Source organism: Teleopsis dalmanni, chromosome 1, assembly GCF_002237135.1.
Source record: "Teleopsis dalmanni isolate 2A chromosome 1, ASM223713v2, whole genome shotgun sequence".
Taxonomy (NCBI): Eukaryota; Metazoa; Arthropoda; class Insecta; order Diptera; family Diopsidae; genus Teleopsis; species Teleopsis dalmanni.
This window is the reverse complement of record NC_051846.1, coordinates 56,422,980-56,445,225: the sequence shown is the minus strand read 5'-3', so window position 1 is coordinate 56,445,225 and position 22,246 is coordinate 56,422,980. Positions and strand designations below refer to the sequence as shown.

General features: G+C 31.0%; 2 protein-coding genes across 9 annotated transcripts; one reads left to right on the top strand and one right to left on the bottom strand.

Moving 5' to 3' along the window:
* Window positions 1-2,526: 2,526 nt before the first annotated feature.
* LOC119668836 (histone-lysine N-methyltransferase ash1) lies at window positions 2,527-16,077 on the bottom strand. 6 transcript variants are annotated; one of them, XM_038078488.1, is made up of 8 exons: window positions 16,015-16,077; window positions 14,895-14,981; window positions 14,143-14,838; window positions 9,368-14,092; window positions 9,107-9,289; window positions 7,584-9,044; window positions 7,332-7,514; window positions 2,527-3,075 (listed from the first exon to the last, which is right to left on the bottom strand). In XM_038078488.1, exons 2-8 carry the CDS (start codon window positions 14,961-14,963, stop codon window positions 2,899-2,901), a joined length of 7,494 nt encoding a protein of 2,497 aa, XP_037934416.1. In that variant the 5' UTR covers window positions 14,964-14,981; window positions 16,015-16,077; the 3' UTR covers window positions 2,527-2,898. The 6 variants fall into 6 exon arrangements, with proteins under 6 accessions (XP_037934416.1, XP_037934414.1, XP_037934417.1 ...); XM_038078486.1 differs by lacking the exon at window positions 16,015-16,077 and adding an exon at window positions 15,902-16,000; XM_038078489.1 differs by lacking the exon at window positions 16,015-16,077 and adding an exon at window positions 15,902-15,994 and having other exon boundaries at window positions 14,895-14,969.
* Window positions 6,952-21,183, top strand: LOC119668837 (transcription initiation factor TFIID subunit 6). 3 transcript variants are annotated; one of them, XM_038078493.1, is made up of 7 exons: window positions 6,952-6,976; window positions 18,442-19,325; window positions 19,387-19,556; window positions 19,615-19,890; window positions 19,948-20,130; window positions 20,198-20,444; window positions 20,511-21,183. In XM_038078493.1, the coding sequence occupies exons 2-7, from the start codon at window positions 18,462-18,464 to the stop codon at window positions 20,592-20,594; spliced, it is 1,824 nt and encodes a 607-aa protein (XP_037934421.1). In that variant the 5' UTR covers window positions 6,952-6,976; window positions 18,442-18,461; the 3' UTR covers window positions 20,595-21,183. The 3 variants fall into 3 exon arrangements, with proteins under 3 accessions (XP_037934421.1, XP_037934420.1, XP_037934422.1); XM_038078492.1 differs by lacking the exon at window positions 6,952-6,976 and having other exon boundaries at window positions 18,297-19,325; window positions 20,511-21,182; XM_038078494.1 differs by lacking the exon at window positions 6,952-6,976 and having other exon boundaries at window positions 18,301-19,325; window positions 20,201-20,444; window positions 20,511-21,181.
* Window positions 21,184-22,246: the final 1,063 nt, after the last annotated feature.

Here is a 22,246-nt window from a genome sequence, read left to right as displayed (position 1 = left end):
GTATATTGAACTTTTTAACGATAAAATTCTAATAAAATAAATAAATACAAATATTCAATTTTAATAATATAAAGTTGTTATCATAACACTAAAAACAAATAAAATTTTATAATACAAATTACCTATAATGTTTACATATGTTAATATAGGCCTTGTGCGAGTTTGAGTAAATTGAGGTAAAGTAAATTGAAATTTCCTAGGGAGTTTTTGCACTGCACTTAAGTAAATATTTATTTATGTATTTATTGCACTTATTTATTATTTTTGTGTAAAAGTTTTCAAATATATTTAGTTATTTATTTATTAAACATCTTAGAAAATTTCTACAAGGATAATACCTTGTTAACCTAATTTTTATTTAATTTACCCTACTCGAAATTCTGGTCAACACCAACTTTCGCTGCCATACCGACATAATTTACTATTTCCCTCAATTTACTCGAACTCGCACACGGACATAGAGCTAATTAACATTTTAAAGTAAATACATTAATAAGAAAGTTCAAAAATTACCAGTAGATGACGCTTTTACAATTATTTTGACATATATACTTTTCCTTTAATTTTATGGCGCCATAACTTGACATTTGTAAAAACTTTGTTATTGAGAGCGCATCTGCTTTTGTTCTTGCAAAAATAGAAAAATGGTGCGAACATTAGAAATATTTCAAAACTGTTTCAGCAACTATACTTTATCAAACACTAACGTTTATGTGGCAGGAACTCTTTAAAAGAAGTCGTTAAACCGTTAAGGATGACGAGCGCATTGAAAAATCCCCGACATTGAAAACATCGATAAGATCAAAGATGTAGTCAAATTTCGCAAACTAGCTATCAGAGAGCTGGTGTAGGGCTTTAACATTGAATATGGATCAGATGTGTCGCTGCGAAGCCGGCGCCGAAAGATTTTGACTTCATACAAAAAGGGACTGCGTTGGCATCTCCAAAGACATACAGTGACTCACAGCTTATTTCGCGCAAGCAATATTTTTGTAGATTTAGTCGTAGTTTCAAAATTTTATTCAAAGTTATAAATTTTAAATATGCAGCTTGAAAGAATGTTTAGTTTTTATTATAAAGCAAAAAAAAAATTCAACAAATATATTAATATTCAAGAAGTGAACAAACACAAACATACAACATCAAATTTTGAATTTACAGCTTATTTCGTGTGATACACTACTTTTATTTAAAAAATTTATAATTTTTAACATAGAATTTAAATTAAATTTTGATTAAATTTAAATTTTAATGACTGCTTCCAACCTTGAATGCATCGAAGTAACTAATTTAAGGGTATATTCCCCTGATATTTTTTGGTATTCCAATTTTAAAGCAGCTTTCATACTTTCCTTGCTAGATATATTATGTTTTCTTATGTTAATTTTTAGAAGATGCTATAAATTTTCTGTAACATTTAAGTCAGGTGCTTACAAATATTGCTTGCACAAAATAAGCTGTGAGCCACTGTAATTTCAGCGGCTGAATCCGACTCAATGTTTATTAAACGCATTACAACTGGATATGAGACTGAGTTTACGAGGATGCCGTAATCCAGGCATCAGACGAAAACACCAAGTCTTTAGTCCCAAGAAAAAGTCCATGCTCATGGTTTTTATGACATACAACAGTGTTCTGTATAATGAATTCATGACAATTAAACAGTCAACAGACTGTTGTTTAGACACAAAAGGACAAGATTTGTGAATAAACAAATGGATTTTTCACTACGATAACGTACCTTCACACATCATTTTTCTTCATAACTTTTTGAACAAGAACCATCGAAAAGGTACCGAACAGGCATGATTTGTCTTTTTACGGTTTTTTATTGTTTGAATGACTTAAGAAACCAATCTGGGGAATACGTTTAATTAAAAATTAAATACGGTTCTGACGACTAACAAAAATTCGATTTAAGAACACGTTTCCAGAATTGAATGAAGCGCTGCTATAAGTGCGCTTCAGTCTTTGAAAAAGACAGTATCGATTATCAAGAATAAACTAGTATATTCGCTTTATTATAGTTGCAGCTTACATTTATATACATTCTTAATTTACATGCGTAATAATTTTAATTAAAATTATGCTAATTTAAAATCTAACTATATTAATAAAAGGGTTAATGTTCACAATATTTTAAAACTTGTTACATAAATTCATAAATAACCAGAATAAATGTTCGTTTGTTCATAATTTTATATAAATGTTAGATTTTACATATTTATTTCTATATACATAAAATTCTTTTTACATTTTTTTATTTATACTAAATATTGTTAGTCGTAAGGGTTAGTGTTATTATATATAATTGAAAAAACGAGTAAAAATATATGTACATAAAAAATTAAATTTAAAAAACATAGACGCAAAAACAAAAAAAAAATCACGAAAGTAAAATAAAAAAAAAAAATTAAGTGGATAAGTATATACATAATATGTTATATAAAAAAATATGGTTTTGTCATAAAAGCTTTGTGCATCTTCATTTAGGAAAATTATATATACATACAGTATTAATAATAAAAAACGATTTAAATATATATATATATTTTGTATATTTTTGCTATATAAATGATTCAGTATCTGAATTTTATGAAAGCATTATTTTATTTATTAGTTAACAATTAAGTTTTATGTATTTAGTGTGTTTTAGCCTAGCTTCCGCAGGGTATATTATGACTACTATAATACAGGTACCATTAAGAGTCTAAGCTATGAAGGTGTAAAGATCCCTCTTAACAGGTTTAAAAAAAAAACTAAAATAAAAATGAAGTACGTTAAAAAAAGCATGTGCAGATAAATTTACACACACCACTTAATAATGTTAAATTATATATTCATGCAATAAATAACAGATAAATTATTATATAAGTAATAATAATAAAAAAAAAAAAATTAGGTAGGCACACTAGTCGTAGAAATTACAGTAGCTGTTTTTCTTTGCCTTGCACCACGTCCTGATAATAAATAAGATAAGTCGCTTGGTGGCTCATTGGTCAATTGAGTATTCTTAAACTTGAGTTTCATCATATTGAGAAATACTTCCAAACGTGCACGTCTCTCCTTAATAACCTATATAAAAAAAATAATATAATTCAAAATTAAATTTTATTTGACTTATTAGAAAATACAGTATACGTATATATAGTATATATTTGTAATATATACTTTATACTGTACTTCAAGTAAGAGCTTAATGTATACAATGCAAACAAAAAATTCTCTTATTGTTTTTTTTTTCTATGTTCTGTAGCTAGAGAGGCAGAAACAATTATAGAAAAGTAGCATGGTTGAGAAAACCCCAAGGCTAAGTTGTTGAAAGACAATCTTTTGGCAAAATTTAACTATATTCATTGAGATGATTTTCTTTAAAAGTAATAGAATTATTATTGCGCTTCTCTCTGACACTTTGGAACCCCTATTATAGAAAGATTTATATGTGGTTAGAGAGTGTTCATCAGCGTTTCTTCTGGAGAACGACTTTTTCATTGAACAAATATCTTTTTCCCTTGAGTATTTTTAAGGTCTGTAAACAGGCAGTTGTCGCTGGACACCAAATCTAACGTATACGGTGGATACAGGAGTAATTCAAGTATATAAAGAAGTAGTTCGTACAATTTCGTCATTTTAACTAACAAACTCTTTTCTTTTCTTCGTTTATTTCGTTAAAATGGTGTCGATATGCTGTTGTGTTTTTCATGGACAAATGTTTAAGTTAAATACGCTCCACTCATTCCTTTGATATATTAAGAGTATCGGCTGTCTCCTGCAACTTCACTATACGGTTTTCCAAAACAACCAGACCAGAACGCGAACGTTCAACAATTGTCTATGATGGAGGAGAATTTGACTTGCTTATAGCGTATTTTTTTCCATTAAAAAACCATAGCCCATGCAGTATTAGATAATTAGATTTTCTTCCTATATTCTAACGCCAAAGAGGCAGACAAATTAACTTAGGTATACCTAGGTGTTATTGAGATTCGTCAACACTCTTCAAAACAGTCCTTTTTGAAAAAATCGCTTCAGTAAGTACTTTAGACAATGGTTAGTTACTACTACTTTGTGGTAATTTGTTAATTATTTGTTAATTATAATAAACAATAAATAATTCAATATACGATCGTCTCATATTCTTCAAACAAACAGAAAGCGTAATAGATAATATGGGGACTCATTAAGGTCCTATGAGCGCAAAAATGCTAAACGAGTAGGACGTTTAGCTGAGGGATCAAATAGGTGCATTAAATCCGTGATGTAGTGATAGAAGAAAAAATCATAAGAGAACACAATCTAAATATTGAAGTTCTTCTGCTCAATACTTCACTCATGCATTCACCTTCAAACAACACGAAAACAGCTACTCTTTATGATTGGCTATCTTACAAAAACAAAACATCATAGAGCCAAAGAAAATCAAACTTTTAGACTGCTTGAATAATGATTTTAAGCAATTCTGTAACTATAGCATTAGCAATTGTAGCAGTCACGTTTATCGCATGCAACAGGTTTAATGACAGATACTAGTCGGTATAAGTATTTTAACGAAATAAAAACTATGTATGTTTGAGTTCAACTTTGAAATGGCTTTTTAAAAAATTCTTATGTTTTTTCTTTTTATTTAAAACTAATGCAAACAAACTTAAAAAAATATAAATTAATTAGTAATTTCATATATTGGCATTAGTATTTTGAGAAGTATATAATGCTAAGAGAACGAAGTTTAAACTTAGCAAAAGTAAAAAAAATGAAGAAGAGTTTAGAAAAATGTATAACCTACTTTTACTTCAATAACTTTTTGATGGCGTCTCGGTATTGAATCCACTTTACTTTATCTGTACCCGTTTTCACTTTAACCCATTAAACTTTATAAAAAAACGGGACGTCTTCTTCGCCTTTGCACCTTTGAAAATCTTACAACAAAATGTGTTTTTTGATGAATTGTACTTAAAGGAGTTTTTATCTGTCCATAGAACTCTTCTCCAAAACACTTTTGACTTTTGCAGATGTTCCTTAACGATGGCCAGTCATTTAAGCTTGTTTGTCTTTGATATTACGGCACATCCTTAGCTTTTACTGTCTTAAAACCTCCTTCCTTTAAACGTCGTCGGACAGTGCGCTCACTGATTGGATTCTTGGCCATCAAATTCAATTCATCTGTAGCAGATTGAGGTTTTAGAAAAACATTTTTTTGAATTTCATTAGAAGGTCTCGATCTTCAGTTGGCGTTGTTTAGCGTTAAGCACCTTTTTTAAAATTATTAATTTGATAGTGAACAGTTTGACGCGATACCTTAAACTCTTTTGCTATATCTTTTACTGCCGTTCCAGCGTTAAACTTTGCTACGATTGAAGATCTGACAACCAAACTCAATTCAGTTGTTTTGCCCATGATGTCGAATAATTTATATTTAATTTTTATTTATTTATTTTTTTTTTTTTAATATCAATTAAAGTTAAATATAAAAGTTTTTTTCTCGTTTTTACGTGCTCAAAAGTGAAAAACAATTTACTTAAAGATTTTGTGAAAATACTTATGCCACACAAAAATTCGTTGTCTGCTGGCATTCTTATCAGCAGAAAGAGATAAAAATATATTTTTTGTTTTCGGCTTTATTTTCTCGCCGTTATTTAACGGTACTAAATAAATCTAGTTCTGTAGTTTAAAAAATGTTTCGTCAAAATACTTATGCCGACTAATGTATACACATGTATGTATGTATATGAAATAAATGATTTTTAATTATCTTCTAATTCGAAAAAACAACTTGTTGCAAAAAATTTCAATCGATTTCGAACATAGTTTCTGAACCTAATGAATATGCTGAGATGCTCGATTTTTATTCTAATTTTTTTTTTTTAATACTTATAATTTATTTATTGTATCTTCTCTTACAATGAGACTAACAATAAGTTTTAAAATCTTATCACTAATCACATATTACAATTTTTTATTTTAACTGCACATAGTATAATATAAAATAAAATAAGTAAATCTTATATCACGGACCTCACTTAGATCAATGGGTTAAATTTCATTGGAGTGAAATTAAACTTTATCAGATTACTAAAAAGAAAGATGCGGTTTTTACTTCAAGCTATTGAATATTAATGAATGACTCAGCTGAGTCAGCTCTTTTTAGACGGGAAGTATTGGATAGAAGTGCGAGATTCCTTGCTAAAGGGTTGACATGTTCTATCAGCCTTTTATCGTATATTTTGCTTATATTGTTAAATTCAGCTTTAACTAAGGTAATTTTTAGATCTCGGTGGATGTTTTCATTCCTAATATACCATCGCATACCAGTGATTGTTCTCAGTATTTCTGACTAAGCTCCTTGGATAATTTCAATATTTGAAGCACTAGCATTACCAAATAGTTGCATACCATTATTGCATATTGGTTTTATTAAGTGTTTATATTGGTTTTATGATGCTGCTTTATACTTTGGCCACAGGGACGATCTGTTATTAATGAGCCAATGCAACTAAGAGGCTTTGAGTTTTTTGATTTATATGTGTTTATATCTATATACGTTATATTAACTGCTTGTGGTACGGGAATGTTAGTGAAATTGTCAAAGATATACTTCAATTTAAAGTAAAATGACGTGTCTAGATTTTAGTTCATTAATTTTAATTCGCCATTTTGACAACCATTTCTCCACCCAAAATAAGTGAGATTGAAGTTGGTTTGAAACTAACTCAACAGTTTTGTTTTAGCATTATGTTAATTGGTAAAAAAAATGATGGTAAAAAAATGGTGGTAAAAAAAATTTAAATAACGTAGCAGCAAATGTTGAGAACTCTAAATAGGCTATGTCAAAAAATAAATTTTGAAGTAAACAAAAATTTTACTTCTTTCCTTTACTATTGACTTAAAAAACACCCTTTTGCCATATTAAAAAAATATTTTCTGTAAAATCAAATACAAAATTTGTTTTATTTATACCGGGGCGACAAGTAAGCAGCAAGTAAGAATAGCATAAATTTGTAGTCGGTGACGCATAACACAGATGTTTCTGCTTTAACTGTTATTATTGCAACTATGTATATTAATAATATATTTGTGCATGTAAGTATAGATGTATTGTAAATTTTAAAATTCGAAAAAAATTTTCAAGAACAAAGCATATTTGATTGCCAAATTTTGAGTCACAACTTGATAACTTCGTTTCTTTCTTTATTTGACTCTGAAACCATTTTCAATATCTGTATTTATAATTAGATTAGTAGTTAGATTTTGTAAATAAAAGGTTAATGTTTTTATGTTTAAAAATTATTTAACGATATATTACAACATAATTAATTAATTGTATTATAACTTACTTGTTGTGTTGGTGGAATTGGTTTGAACAAATGCACTCCTCCACATTTTTTTCGAGTACTTTGAGGGGTTTTATTTGTATCTCTGGAAGATAAAGATGAAATTAGAGAAGCTGATGATAAAGTAGATTCAATTTCATTTTTTTGTTTTTTCGATTTTAGCATAGTTGGGTCAACTTCGTGTGGCTAATTGAAAATAAAATAAAATATCACATCAATTATTTATATAAATTGTAGAAATTGTTTTAAACATACCGCATAAGTTTTCGAAATTTTTAGTTTTTCTGTAAATTTTTTAAACGCATAATTTTTGGTACATATTGGGTAATTTACTTTTGCTTTGGAAAAGAAACGTGCAGTTTTATCCACACGCAATTCACAAATATAGCAATGATCTTCCGATACGCACTCCATTGGGCGTCCTTTGCAAAAAGTTGTACGATCAAGTACCCAACAACGACCAATAACCAACTCAATTGGCACTACTTCATATAATGGCACACGTACAACTTCATTTGGATAGAAACGCCTTGATGGTTCATGAAAAGTTTCATGTGGTCGCAAAAAATGATGTCCAAAGATAAATCGTTTACCCACTTCATTTTTCCATAAGCGTTCCACACGAAATATATCACACTCATTATAATCGATATTGCCAATTGTTTCGTAAGTATGTTTCTTTTTCGGCACTATGTTACCATCAGCATCCTTAATTGGAATATCACGCAAAACATAGACTGCATCACCTTGTCGCACTTGCAATGCACCACGCATCAGTGAAAGATAATAACGATGACCATCCTCTGTGAAATCTTCTAATGGTATTTCACGGTTGACTTCACGTGGTTCACATTTTTCACACATGTAATGATCGGCATTGATATCTGCTTTTGTGCATTCGGTATGTTGCCAAACCATGCAACGAGCACATTGTATCATTAAACCTTCATCTTTATAAAGGCCACATATACATCTTATGATATCTTCATTATTTGTTGATGTTTCTTTGTCGCTTGCAGTGCTGAGTAATGTTAAATTTGTTTCATCTGTAATTTTCATGTCGATAGAACTTTCAATTTCGTCTTTCGTCTCAAAGTTACTTGGGCGAAAATTTTTAAGTTCATTTTCAACAAAGTTTAACTCTAATAAATGTTTATAGTGCTCCTGTTTTATGTTTTCATATTCGGATATTAGTGTGTTCAATGCATTCAACTTTGTATCGTCTTTGTGAAAAAGTTTTTTTGAGTTCTCAAATAATTTCTGCATATCATTATCAAATTCTGAAGGTTCCTTATAGAAACCTTGCTCTATGTTGCATTGTACCTTTTTCAATGAAATAGCCTCTTGTTTCAGTGAGTTTTTTGCTGCTTTTTTCTTTTTACCACTAATTCCTGTGATGCTAGTTGTAAGTAGTTGTATTAACATTGTTGTTTCACTTTGCGGATCTGGTATATTTTCCAAACCAGCACAAATGTCACGTAATATTACGGCCATTTTAGCCATTTTTTCTAGTTCAGGGTCTTGAACCGCAACACTCAAACCACGAGTTTTTATATTACGATTGGAGCATAAAGCAGAAATTTGTGCGGCCAATGAAGGTGGCGTTGAAGGTCTACGATTGCTAACATCTACAGAACTCGTACTAGAAGTAGGTAAAGCTATATTTGCGCTGGTCTTCATATCATTCAGATTTTGTTTTGCTCTGCAACGTCGAATCTAAATATTTTTATTTAATATTAATATTTTTTGTAGATAATAAAATTAAAATTTATGCAAACCTTCTCATAATTTCTTATTAAAAATATTTTGTATTGCATGACCATCTTCTTTTCTTTTTCTGATAAATGTTGTGTGCGAGTTAAAACAATGTCCTTTGAATGCAAGCGTTGAGCATTTTTTCGTGCCTTTCTTTTACGTTGCCGACATTTTTGACCGTCCTTTACAGAATTAGGCTCGATTGGCTACAAAAAAAATGTATATATAAAATATCACAATAAAAAAGATTACTTAATAACATTGTTGTTTTTATCGTAACTTACTTTTGCTTCTATTGGTAAAGGTTTTATACGTTGTGATTTTCCTCCAATAACGCCCCGGCATTGTGGAGTGTTGCAACGACATGGTTGACCCTCAGAAGGATTAAATAATGCAAAGTTGTAATCATATGTGAGTTCCTCGCCTTCTTCGACATCTCGTTTTGCAAACAGTGCCATACGCGAAAGTCCATTCACAGACCATTTTTGCATTTCACAATTCGGTAAACATGAATGATTCACAAAACGCCCATCACTTCCCATTCGATGTCCATCTATTACCAGACCACCATCTAAATGCAAGCAGTAATGATGATTATCGTTTAAGTAAATCGTACCCATACGGTCTTTGAATTCCCGCTCCGTTACAACTTCACCAACATATTCTAATATGTAGGTACCTTTTTGTATAGGTAACTTTGTGCGTACACCCCAGCCTTTATTATCAGTCATAAAACGTTCCACACCAGGTGCAACTTCATGACGTTGAATTCTTTGATTGTGACATTTTTCACGTGTAGGACAACTTGATGGGGAACATTCTGTGTAAACCAAACGATTCAGACAATTGTCACCGCAGCCAATATCATGTTTACAGTTGCAAGTAGGATGGTCGAAACCTGCTAGATTAGGACGCACAGAATCAGCGTATATATTAACACGTATTTTTCTATAGTTCCAAGATGGTACAGTATTTCTTATAGGTAGTTTGGAATTTTTGTATGCCCACCAAACATCGAACGGAAGTTCAAAGTCTCTTTGTAAACGTCGTAGGTATTTTTCACAATATGGTGGTGGAGGAAGCAAAGAAGTTGGTTTGGCAATGATGTTACTATCAAGAAGTTGAGAATCATTCGCAGACTTTTCATAGTTTTTCTTTAAAGCTTCAGTTACTTCTTTTTTAAAGAAATCTGAGAAGAGCCCAGCTGGCAAATAATTCTTTCTTATACGTATGAACTTTCGGGAGTTATTTGTAACAGAAGTTGATTTCTCTTCACTGGTGTCGCTAGTACCTTCCAAATTCAAATAATTACAATCGATCATCGGAAGTACATCATGTTCAATTTCTAGACTTAAGATATCTTTTGCAGCTGCTTCAGCTGTGATTTCCTCGTCAGAACGTACAACTTCACTAACAGTATTCGATTTTTTTGGTTTGGAGAAAATACGACTATCTCCAGGTCGTTTTATACGAACTTTACAGTTCTTCACTTTGGGATCTATTCCCGTTTGCGTTATAATATTCGGTTTACTATTTTTTAAGCTTATAGGCATTTTATTTTGAAGCTTTTCTATTTTAGGAACAACCTTTAAACCTTTGAGTAATTTCTGCTCTTCTACTAACGGATTCACTTTTTTATTCGATATATCATTTGTAAGTGTGTTATTTTTAGGCTTACGTCCCCGACCATCTTTGGACACATTTTTGTTTTCCTTTAGTACTGCTATAGTTTCAAATGGCTCCTGATTTTTATTCAATTTCTTCTTCTTTTTTATGTTAGTGCTTACAATGTCTTCTTTAACCTCTTGTTTAACATTACCAGATAGTTTTTTCTTTTTATCTTTATTTAACGTAGAAACGCTACCAGTAGAAACATTTAGAGAAGTATTTGCCATGGGATTACTCTGTAAACGTTCCAAAGCGACCACAGAAAGCCGTGGTGTACGATTAGCACGTTCCAGAAATGTGTTACTATCTTCGCCGACCTGCGGCACTCGATCACATGTTGCATCAGTTGTAGATGATTTTGTTTGTAGTAGAGTGCCAGTTATAGGTTTTGGTGTATCTTCAATACAACTTTGTACTTCTTCACTTACATCAGGCGTTACATCCAATAATAAATTTTCGTTAATTTTCCTTTTTTTACGTCGAACAGTAGGAAAACCAGTACGATTAATTTTTTTACGTTTTCGTTTATATAGAAGATTTGCTCCTGTTTTATTGAGTAGGCTCTCTACAACACGGTTCGGTTCCGTAGATGTTATGGATGGAAATACTTTATTTAGTTCTAACATCAACGGCGAATCAACTTCAGACTTTGTTATAAATCCAGCAGCAACTTCATTCAGTTTTACAATTGGTGGTATCTGTATTTCTAACTCCACAGAAGGTTCAAAAATGCCAGGTGGGGGACATGATGCTTCCGAGTCTAACTGTGCAGCTGTGATTGCGCTTTTGCTAGTATTTCTAACAGATTCCTTGGAGTGCTCATCAGTATGATTAGCTATTTTTGAAACTAAACCCTCAAGGCGAGTACGTTTTTTGTGTACCGCTTCTGTAGATTGTCTTAAACTGCTTAAAGAATGAGGGCTAATATCCAATAGTTTACCACCACTTATAGATGAATTTTCCACAACAATTCGAAGTGGCGACGACAAGCTTTTACCGCTTGTCGTTTCATCTAAATGATTGCCAGTTTGCAACAAGTGTCTTTTCTTTGGGGTAAGACCTGCTTTACTGGACTTCGTACTATATGCTTGCAAGGATTTTGTTGAACTTGATGATCTTGGCCAAGCTTCAGCTGTACTTGCAAACAATTTAGCCACTGCTGCTTCAGTTGATTTTTCGCCGGGTGTCAACAAATAGTGACGCTTTTTCAATGGTAATTTGTGGTCGTCTGGACTGGAACTACTAGCTTTTTTGTGTCGTCGTTTAGAACTGCCACTTGTTGTTAGGTTACTACAACTTGCTGAAAGCAATGCATACTCATGATTTTCACTCATTTTTCTTTTTTTCATACTTCGTTTATCACGACTTTCACGTTTATTGCCACTGCCAACAGAAGAATAAACATGTAATTTATTTGTATCTAAAAGTAACTTTTCTCTATTGCCTAACATTACGTTATTCTTATCATTTATCTGAATAGAACACATCGCTTGAAAAGTATTAATGATTATATCTATATCAGTTGATAATTTTGAATCAGTAATTACAGATTTATTGGATGAGGAATAACGAAATATTTTATGTTTTCGCCTACGTTTTACTTTGGAAATGCCAGAAATGTAAGAACTGCAATAACTAGCAACTGAAGAGCGTCTTGATTTTATTCTACGCGTTGGATTTGGAAGTAAATCATGCCCGAATTCAGACACCAAAGAATTTTTACGTCTTAGTAGTGATTTTTTTCTAAAACTTATTGGAAGTACATCTTGTGAACCATCTTCATCGTATATATTTTTTTTATTTAAGCTGCCAAACGTAGCTACGCTCGTATTGCCACGACCAAAATATTGCCCTGTTGTTATAAAGCGATTAATTTCACCATATTTTTTCGAAACACTTGTTGTAGGTAAATTTTCTAAATTGGGTTTACACACATATTCATTACTTTCCTCACTACTTTGACCCAGAGAGAGTCCAGCCAATTGTAATATGTCTTGTACATCAGTTAAATTACCTACAGATTTCGAATGTGTTTTCATTAGAGAACAGCGGCGTTTTCGTCGAATTTTATTTGATTTCACAATTGTGCTGCTTTCTTTAAAATCACTACGATAACCACAACTTTTAGCACGACTACGGCGGCTGGCGCAGCTTTTGACGCTATAACGACTTTTGCAACTTGCGTCACTTTTGTACCCCGAATTGTGATGATGATGTGAACGCGGATGAAATGAGCCATAATCTGAAACATAACCGCTTTTCGCTGCTAAGATTTTACTACATATTGTTGTATTGCCACCACCACCATCACTTTTATATCCACTAACGCTGGGTCTACGAAACTTTTTGTTAACGTCAATTTGACGCCAAACTGGATCCAATTGTAGTTCATCTTTGGTCATTTTTGTAGATGTGTTAGACTTTTTATCACCTTGCGAAGATTTTTGTAGCGAAGTAGCTGTTGATTGTCGACGTTTATTGCGTGGTGGTGGATATAATACTCGTTCAGTAGCATACATACGTTTATCTAAATAAGCTATGTCAATTTTGGGTTTCAAAATTGCAGCTGATGTTGTAGCAATTACTTCATTTGATAAACTTTTTATGGGAGAACCCAGCTGTTTTTCATTTAATTCTGTTTTGCGTTGCCTTTTAACTAGATGTTTCGGTGACTCAGCAGAAGACGATGTTGTTAATTTAGGAAGTGGAGACGTACTTTGCGTTGTACTTGTAGATATCACACCTGAATCAGCTGATTCATTTATAGTAGATACAGCCAATGCGGTAGTTGTAGCATCCGTGCTAATAGTGGCTACTTTTTTAGGTCGACCACGACGTTTTTTAACACTGTTTGTTGTGATGTTCGATGACTGCGTAGCTGAAACTAAATTACTTAATTCACTGCAATTTTTTTGCAATGAATGTAATGGTGAAGTAACACGTACTGGTGTTTGTCCCAACATTTGAGTCTTTTCCATAAAATCTTGTAATAACGTTGATTGATATTGTGGCAAATTTCTAGTTTTTGCTCTACGAAAACCTTCTAAGGCATCATCAGCATCGCTTTCAACACGCTTTATGGCAGCACTCACTAAGTCCGGTAAGTCATTATCACTAGACGAAAGACCGATATGATCACTGCCATGCACTGGTGAGGCTTTTGTTGAGAGTAAGTTTATATGTAATGCAGGCGATTTTGCATTTATTGCTGTTAATAATAATCTTGGAGCACGCGGTTGCTGTTTTTTCAAAAGTTCATCATCTGTATCAGAAGAAAATGCTGATTCGTGTTGTAATTTACTTATTAGCTTGTTACCATCGCTCAGTTTAAAAGAGGAAGGCTAGAAATAAAATTATTAAGAATAAATAACATTTTAATTAATTGATATACCTTTTTTCTTTTTATACGAATTTTTTTTGTTGATTTCTCGTTATTAGCCGTTGTAACAGTGGTAGTTGTTGCTTCCGAGCAACCTGATTCTGTAGCATCACTAAATATAGGTGGTGCTGGAATTGTTGTTAATTTGTCTGCTTTAGTTCTTAGACTTGATATATGGTTACTAGTTAGTGTTGTATTTTTTGTGTTAGCACTATTTAAACTTTTATCGCTGGAGTTAGCAATCCCACTTAAATCACCAGCTGCACTTGTTTTGTCAGTTGTGGACGCGTTTGATGCAATATCAACTGCCATTCTAGTAACTTGTGATGACTTTTGTTCTTCCAATTGCATTTGTACTGTTGACTGACGATTTTCTAATTTGTTATGTTGCTCCTGGGCTTTATTACTAATTTTAGCTTTAACATTGTCAATAGTATTATTATTGAACTTATCACCAATATGTGCGGACTTAACTTTAACATGCAACTTTGTTTCTAAGTTACTTGTATTTTTATTTGCTGCTGCTGTTGTTGTTGTTGTTGGCCGTATAGCAGAAATTTTCATACGTAAGCCGTCGACATCCGATCTTTGCACACTAAACTGCGTTGCTGTTTTTGTTCCGCTAGAGGTTTTTGCTTTACCATTTTTTTGGCGTTGTGCAGTAATTTCAGACATGGAACTTGATTGATCAGTAACGGAATCGGACTCCTAAAATAAATTTTATATTTAAACTAATAATGAATGTTTTGAATAGTCAATGTTACCTCATTTTCACTAGCAGATTCTTGCGTGTCCAATACTTTTTTGGATTCTTCATTATTCGATTTGTTCATATTTCACTGTTAAGAACACTAATATTAAGAAATATATGAGCATTTTTTTTTAATTAATAAAAAAAGTAATAAATTATGTGAAAATTATTTTCAGAAACGTACCTAGAGAAAAACCTAAATGCGCTCTTGTGACAAATAGGTAAAAAAAAACAAAATTATTTTGCATAAATTAAAAATGGTATTTATGTAAATAAATTATAAACGTCGTATAAGTCAGCTTAAATACTTTAATGGAGAAAACTTTTGAAAATATTAAAAAAACATTTCATCATAGCAAATTAGAAGAAAGGTAGACTGCTTAAAAAAAACTTTTTTCTTTATGTTTAACATTTATCTTTCCCACCTTTCTCATTTATTAAAAGAAATTTCAAATAAGCACATCGATTGCTTTATTTCGTGTAAATTTACCAACTTCAGTTTATATGCTTAAAAACCCGAGAATACAAATCCAAAAATTAATTTTTTAAATAAAATTAAAAAATTTGACAGTCTGCAATCAAAAAATGCCAAAAATTACTGAACAATGCTGCACAACAACAATACACGCATTTTAAAGGGTTGGAAAGAAATAAGTTGTTGCGTACAAAATGTCGTTATTGTAAGCGTAAGCACTTCGGCCTTCGCTGGACGTCCACACAATATTTTAATAAAGCGCGAAGACATTAAAACCTATAAGGAATGGTCACTCAAGCGTAAATGCTTCGCAGCTGTATAAGGAAAATTTGCATTTTTTCGTGTAAGAATTAAATTAGTCAAATGCGTTCGAATTTTACAATTAAACTTCTTGACTTTGATATTAGGCAGGTTTTAAAGTTTCTCCATAAATTAATTGGGTCACAAAATTTGTTATGCCTTGAATTACTTTTGCACTCAAGGCATGCAGGTTCAAGTTGATATTGAGCATTGAATGCGTAACTTAAATTTACTTTAAAACTTACGTTTTCGCTAATTATGTTCATTCGAATATTTTATTTTACTAAAATACTTAAGATTTTAAAAACTAAATTTTTAAGTGCATTATCTGTTTTTTTCACTTTTATATAAAATTTACATTCTAAAATGGCGCCGTTTTTACTTTACAAATTTCACTTTTCCATTATTGATATTTTTGTCTCAAATGCAAAATTTTCAATTTGAAATATTTCTACTTTTATATTTGTTATTTTGTTTATTTTTTATATTCATTAGAATTAGTATTTTATTATTATTTAACCAATTTGGGACAATTTAATTTTACTATTAATAAAGTCGTCTATGAAACACAGAAAAGAAAACATTGACCGTTGGTAGGTAAATTGGCGTGTGAAGAGAGCAAAGAAATATTTAAAAGAAAATGAGAGCAGCAGAAAGCAACTGCCAAAAACAATTTAAGGCAGATCACACACATAAAATTGCCGACATATGTTTGTTTTAACTGTGCTAAAGCAGAGTTGACGGTCAAATTGCTAACTTCTGTGGCCCATACTAATATATTTATATATATATTGATCATCGCGAAATTCATTATTTAAGTATCATGAACAATTATTAATATTATATATTTTTTAAAAATATGTTAAATTAATTGTTTGATTATTAATTATTTTAATTGTATATAAATTTATTGTTTAAAAAACATAAAATATCAATAGCCGTGGTTCAGCAAACAATGATCTGGATGTTCGTTGCTGAAACGATACGGATCACATGTGAAAGTAATTGGCAATTCATCGTACATGTCACCTGTGTTTGTTCACAAAATTTTGGTTTGATTTGTGTGAATAATTTACGTTAAAAAAAAAGGAAAAAATTTTAAAAACAAAAATAAAAAATCTAAAATATATATTAAAAAAATATAATATCTTCTGAAATATTTGAATTATTAAATATAATACTACGTTTACATTAGGTCTGTTCCACGAGCTACTCGTAGTAACTTTGAGTAACACTGTGTATACACAAGTGCGTTCTACCAGCAAATTTTCGAGTTAGAATGAGAATATCTGGGAGAGCGTAACATCCCTGTCGAAATTTAAAAATGTTACACAGACTATACTCTTACATTTTAATCAAGTAAAATTTTGGTGATGTGTGAATCAGCTGTTTTGATTTGAATTTAAATTTTTGTATTGTTCATTTCCGCGACATTGGTGTTCTCACCAGATTTTACACAAGGCTGTTCCATAAAAATCTGTGTAAAGATTGTAATTTGGCACTTTATTTGTGTTTCGCTCTCAGTTTGTAGTTTACTTGTGTTCTACTTGAGTTTTACAACGAAAAGCTCGTGGAATAGACCTACTATATTCAGATAGACCTTAATTTCAGAAAAATTGTAATTTTATATTCGTTCCAGCAAAATGAAGTTGTTTTTTTCCATACAAAATTCAGTTTTAAGGTTAGAACAAAATTAAAGAAAATGGCGTTAATTTCGTTGAAACGAAATCTGAAATTAAGGAATATTTCAAATGGAACTATGCGTTAGATAAATTCTTAGCAAGTTGAAATAACAAAAAAGTGACATTTTTTTTAAATAAATGTCACAATTGACTTTTATAAAATCGGGAAAATATTTTGAAAGTAGTGTAAATTTAAAAATTTGAATATAGAGAAAGAACTGCAATTGTTATTAATAGAGTAACAATAAATTTCACATACTTGAAATTCACTTTAGCTAATAAAACGCCTGAATGTCATCCTTTATAGTTATAATAAGCAACTTTCAAAATTTCTCAGATACAAATGGTCTCTGTAGCATGTAATTTTTAACATTCGATTTGTGAACAAAAAACATATGCTCTCCTTAATTTGGGGCACTATAAACATTTCCGAAATTAATATAATTTAATTTTTACGAAATAACTCCATGTTTTCACTTGTTTTGTTCATATTTTTTTACTGCACCGTATCTTTAACCATACGAAATTGACGAATTTCGACTTTTGCCTCTTTTGAATAGGGTATGCGATATGTTAACATACAGTCAATAATATATATAGATTGTATTTATTGTTCAAAATAGTATAGCGTGATAATACGTTTGTTTGCAGTTTAGCTATTATTTGTTTAGATTTTATATATAAAACATATGACAAATATTTAAAATTTTGGTCGTTTCTTTTGTGAGAAATTTATGTTTAAGGGTTGCATTTTACATTTTTGGTCCAATTTTCGTTACATTATTTTTAAGTAAGTGAAAAAGCACGGAATCTTTTCATATGGTTAAGGTAATTTACTTAATAAATTAAACTTACTAAGTAAGCAGTGGAAATATACTAGAAAATATTGTCATACTTTTTAAAAACATTTTCCTGCAACCCTAAGCATTTGTGTTTATATCTCCTTTAATACTATATTTGCATGCCTTTTTAAATCGGTTTCTCGCAACCCTGTATTGTTGTTTTCTTTGCAGAGCAGAGACATTTGTGTTTACATCTTAATAATTATTATATATTCGTTATTATATATTATTGTATATTTTGTATATTTTAAAATTCATAAGTACTTTGAAAAATTTATGAAATGAGTGGAACAGTTGGTGATATGCTTTACGGCACCACAATTTCATCTGAGTCTATTAAAGTCATAGCCGAAAGCATCGGCGTAGGATCAATGCCGGATGATGCGGCAAAAGAATTGGCTGAAGATGTTTCAGTAAAACTTAAACGCATTATACAAGATGCTGCTAAATTTACACGACATTCAAAACGTGAAAGATTGATGATGACTGACATTGATTATTCTTTAAAAGTACGAAATATTGAACCACAATACGGTTTCATAAACAATGATTTTATTCCATTCCGGTTTGCGTCTGGTGGAGGACGAGAGTTACATTTTATTGAGGAAAAAGAAGTTGATCTAAATGATATAATACAACCGAATTCAATTAAGGTACCGTTAGATATATCGTTACGTTCTCATTGGTTGGTTGTGGATGGTATACAGCCTACAGTACCCGAAAATCCGCCACCTCAATCAAAGGACTCTCAAGCGCTAGAATCTGTAAATCCAGTAGTAAAATTAGAACAAGGTATTACAAAAGACACAGCTGGAAAGCCTGCAACAGGTAAAATACATAAGCTGCGCAACGTAGAAACTGTGCACGTGAAACAGTTAGCTACACATGAGTTATCTGTAGAACAACAGCTCTACTATAAAGAAATCACGGAAGCTTGTGTTGGTTCTGATGAACCGCGCCGTGGAGAAGCACTGCAGTCATTGGCTTCAGATCCTGGACTACATGAAATGTTGCCACGTATGTGTACATTCATTGCAGAAGGCGTAAAAGTTAATGTCGTACAAAATAATTTAGCACTGCTCATATATTTGATGCGTATGGTTAAAGCATTATTAGATAATACTTCTCTATACCTAGAAAAATATGTAAGTTCAAATAATATATGAAATATGATATAAAATTTATTTTTATTACAATCATTTCTAGCTGCATGAACTAATTCCTTCAGTTACTACCTGCATTGTTTCAAAACAGCTCTGTATGAGGCCAGAATTAGATAATCATTGGGCCTTACGCGACTTTGCTTCACGTTTGATGTCACAAATTTGTCGCACATTTAATACTTCAACTAATAATTTGCAGACCCGTGTAACAAGGTATTGCATTTTTAAATATGGTTTTACTTTTTGTAATTAATACATAATATTTTTATAGAATTTTTAGCAAAGCCTTACAAAATGATAAAACTCATTTATCTTCATTATATGGTTCCATTGCTGGTCTCTCTGAACTTGGGGGTGAAGTTATAAAAGTTTTCATAATACCACGCCTAAAGTTTATATCTGAACGCATTGAAGGTCACTTATTAGGTACATCACAGAGTAATACTGATAAAACTGCTGCGGGACATATACGTGCGATGTTACAAAAATGTTGTCCGCCTATACTGAAACAAATACGCAATCCACCAGATTATTCGGATGAATATAAGTAATGTAAAAAATAAATGTAAAATATTAAGATAATCTACAAAGTTCTATTTTACAGGAATGATTATGGTTTTTTGGGTCCTTCTTTATGTCAAGCTGTTACCAAAGCAAGATTTGCACCAACGACTTCATTGATCACGCCAGTATCTATTAACATATCAAGCGCACCAATTACGTCTGCAGCTCAAAATGCCACTGTTGGCCGTCCGCAAGTTGCATCGATATCAGTGCCACGTCAAAGGTATAAACAATATTTCTTAACTTTAAATTATTTTGTTTTTATATTGAATTTATATTATTTGTGTTAGCAGTCCTGTTATAACAAACATACCACAACTTCGCGCTATACAGCAAAACCAGACGCCCCAAAAATTTGTAATTGTCACACAACAAAATCAACCACAACAGCAACAATCACAGCAGTCTTATCAACGACCCAATACGCCACAATCGGTTTTGTTAGCAACGCAAATGAATAGCAATGGAAATCATGGTAACAATGTGGTTATAGGCGGAGGGATTGCAGTCAATAACATTTTAAGCAATAGTGATAGAGTAATTATTATAAATACTTTAGTTTAATCAGTCTATTTTTTATTATATATCGTACTATTTTTACAGGGCTCCGTTGATCCTAATACAATTATAATAGAAGAAGATGTACGTATGTCTTCAGATCTTGATGATTTATCACATTTGGAATGACAGGATAATTACATGATTTTTAAAATGTAAAACAGAAATAATGGTCTTCAATGTATAATTCTAAAACTATATAAGAATGTGTAATATATTTAAATTTTATATAAAATAGTTTAAATATAGAGTAAAGTATTAGTAACTCACTAAATTTAACTTGTTTTTGTTGTATCTATACCTACCATAATAAATAACTGTAATTGAAATATCTACCGAACAAATTGTGCAAGCATAATATTCCAAAACAATACCAAAAATGTGAATGGAAAATTATTAGGTAGTTTAAAAGAACCGTAACAGAAAAAAATAAAGCTGTAAAAAAGTTATTGATAAGATCTCTAAACAGTCTACATAGCCCATTTATTTTTAGGGTTAATGAAAACAATATTTTTATAAAAATAAATCTTGTAAAATCTGCTCACATGTAAAGATATAAAGATAATAAAGACTATTGGATATTGTTGTTTACAGAGAAAAGTTCTGGGGTTTCTGTCTAAAAATTTCGGAGGATATTACACTAGACAAAGTGTTTTTTTTTAATAATTTATGAATAAGTTTCTATAAAGTACATTGTACACTTAATATGGTCTTCTAAACAGATGTAATGTAAATAATTTTTTTATGAACATAAAATATAATTAAACTATTGAACACAAATTAATAAATTAATAAGTTTTTTATTTAAAATTTTTTTTTTTAATTTTATGTGTTAAATAAACGACCTAAGACCGGTAATAATCAAAAAACTTATTGTAAATTGGTCTGCTATTCGGTTATCCAAATAAAGTATTTGTTAAAAATAAAATAATATTAAGACAAAATTTAAAATTGTTGTATTCACAGGTCACAGGAAATTTTACAGTTTTAACATTTATTAAATTGTTTAGCCAGGATTTAGCAAAATGGAATAATTTTTATGAAATCAGCAGCAAGAATTGTAATAGGTCAATTAATGTCAAGATGTGACCATGTGCTAAACAGTTACATATCACGCATAAATACGTCCACATTCAATGTGTGCTCTACTTATTACGTCACCTATTTCTTTTTTTCACTCAAATGTATGTTCATCCTTGCTCTTTACAACCTCCATATTACTGTTCCGATCCTATCTCATTGTGCATTATCTTGTCAACTTTTTATGTGCTTGCTTTCAGGTCGACATTTGGTTAGAATAACATTGATATCAAATTAATTTCTGGGGAAAAAGTTGTGAATTATTACAAATCCAAATATTATTATATTTTCCTGGATTTTTAATTTTTAATGTTTAAAAAAATTAAAAATAATTTACTAAACAAATAGTAACGACCATTCCTTGCAAGGAAGATGATATCTAATGAAACGATATAAACTTTTTTACTTCAATCATATATGCAGCCTGTGTTCGGTTAAGCTCATACGTATATACATATATGTTTACATTGAAATAAAATATATGGTCCTAGGGAATAGTAACAAAAAATTGCAAAATATAGAAGTAGCATCTAACGGACAGCATCAGTGGTCTAGACTTGGATTCAGTAAATTATTTGTTGGCGGTCTTAGCTGACAAATCTCTTTCGATAAATTTAAGGAGTATTTCATGTTTGCTGCGAAATATTCATCCATTTCAACACCTGCTGTCGTTGAGGTAAGTGTGATATAGTTTTCAAAAC

Excerpts from the sequence above, each read along its gene's own strand:
- LOC119668836 (XM_038078488.1), bottom strand. The coding sequence starts at position 14,963 with ATGAACAAATCGAATAATGAAGAATCCAAAAAAGTATTGGACACGCAA. Across the intron at positions 14,839-14,894 it reads AATCTGCTAGTGAAAATGAG|GAGTCCGATTCCGTTACTGA; the intron begins GTAACATTGACT and ends AATTTATTTTAG. Across the intron at positions 3,076-7,331 it reads CAATTCCACCAACACAACAA|GTTATTAAGGAGAGACGTGC; the intron begins GTAAGTTATAAT and ends TTTTTTATATAG.
- LOC119668837 (XM_038078493.1), top strand. The coding sequence starts at position 18,462 with ATGAGTGGAACAGTTGGTGATATGCTTTACGGCACCACAATTTCATCT. Across the intron at positions 20,131-20,197 it reads ATATCAGTGCCACGTCAAAG|CAGTCCTGTTATAACAAACA; the intron begins GTATAAACAATA and ends TATTTGTGTTAG. Across the intron at positions 20,445-20,510 it reads TTTTAAGCAATAGTGATAGA|GGCTCCGTTGATCCTAATAC; the intron begins GTAATTATTATA and ends CTATTTTTACAG.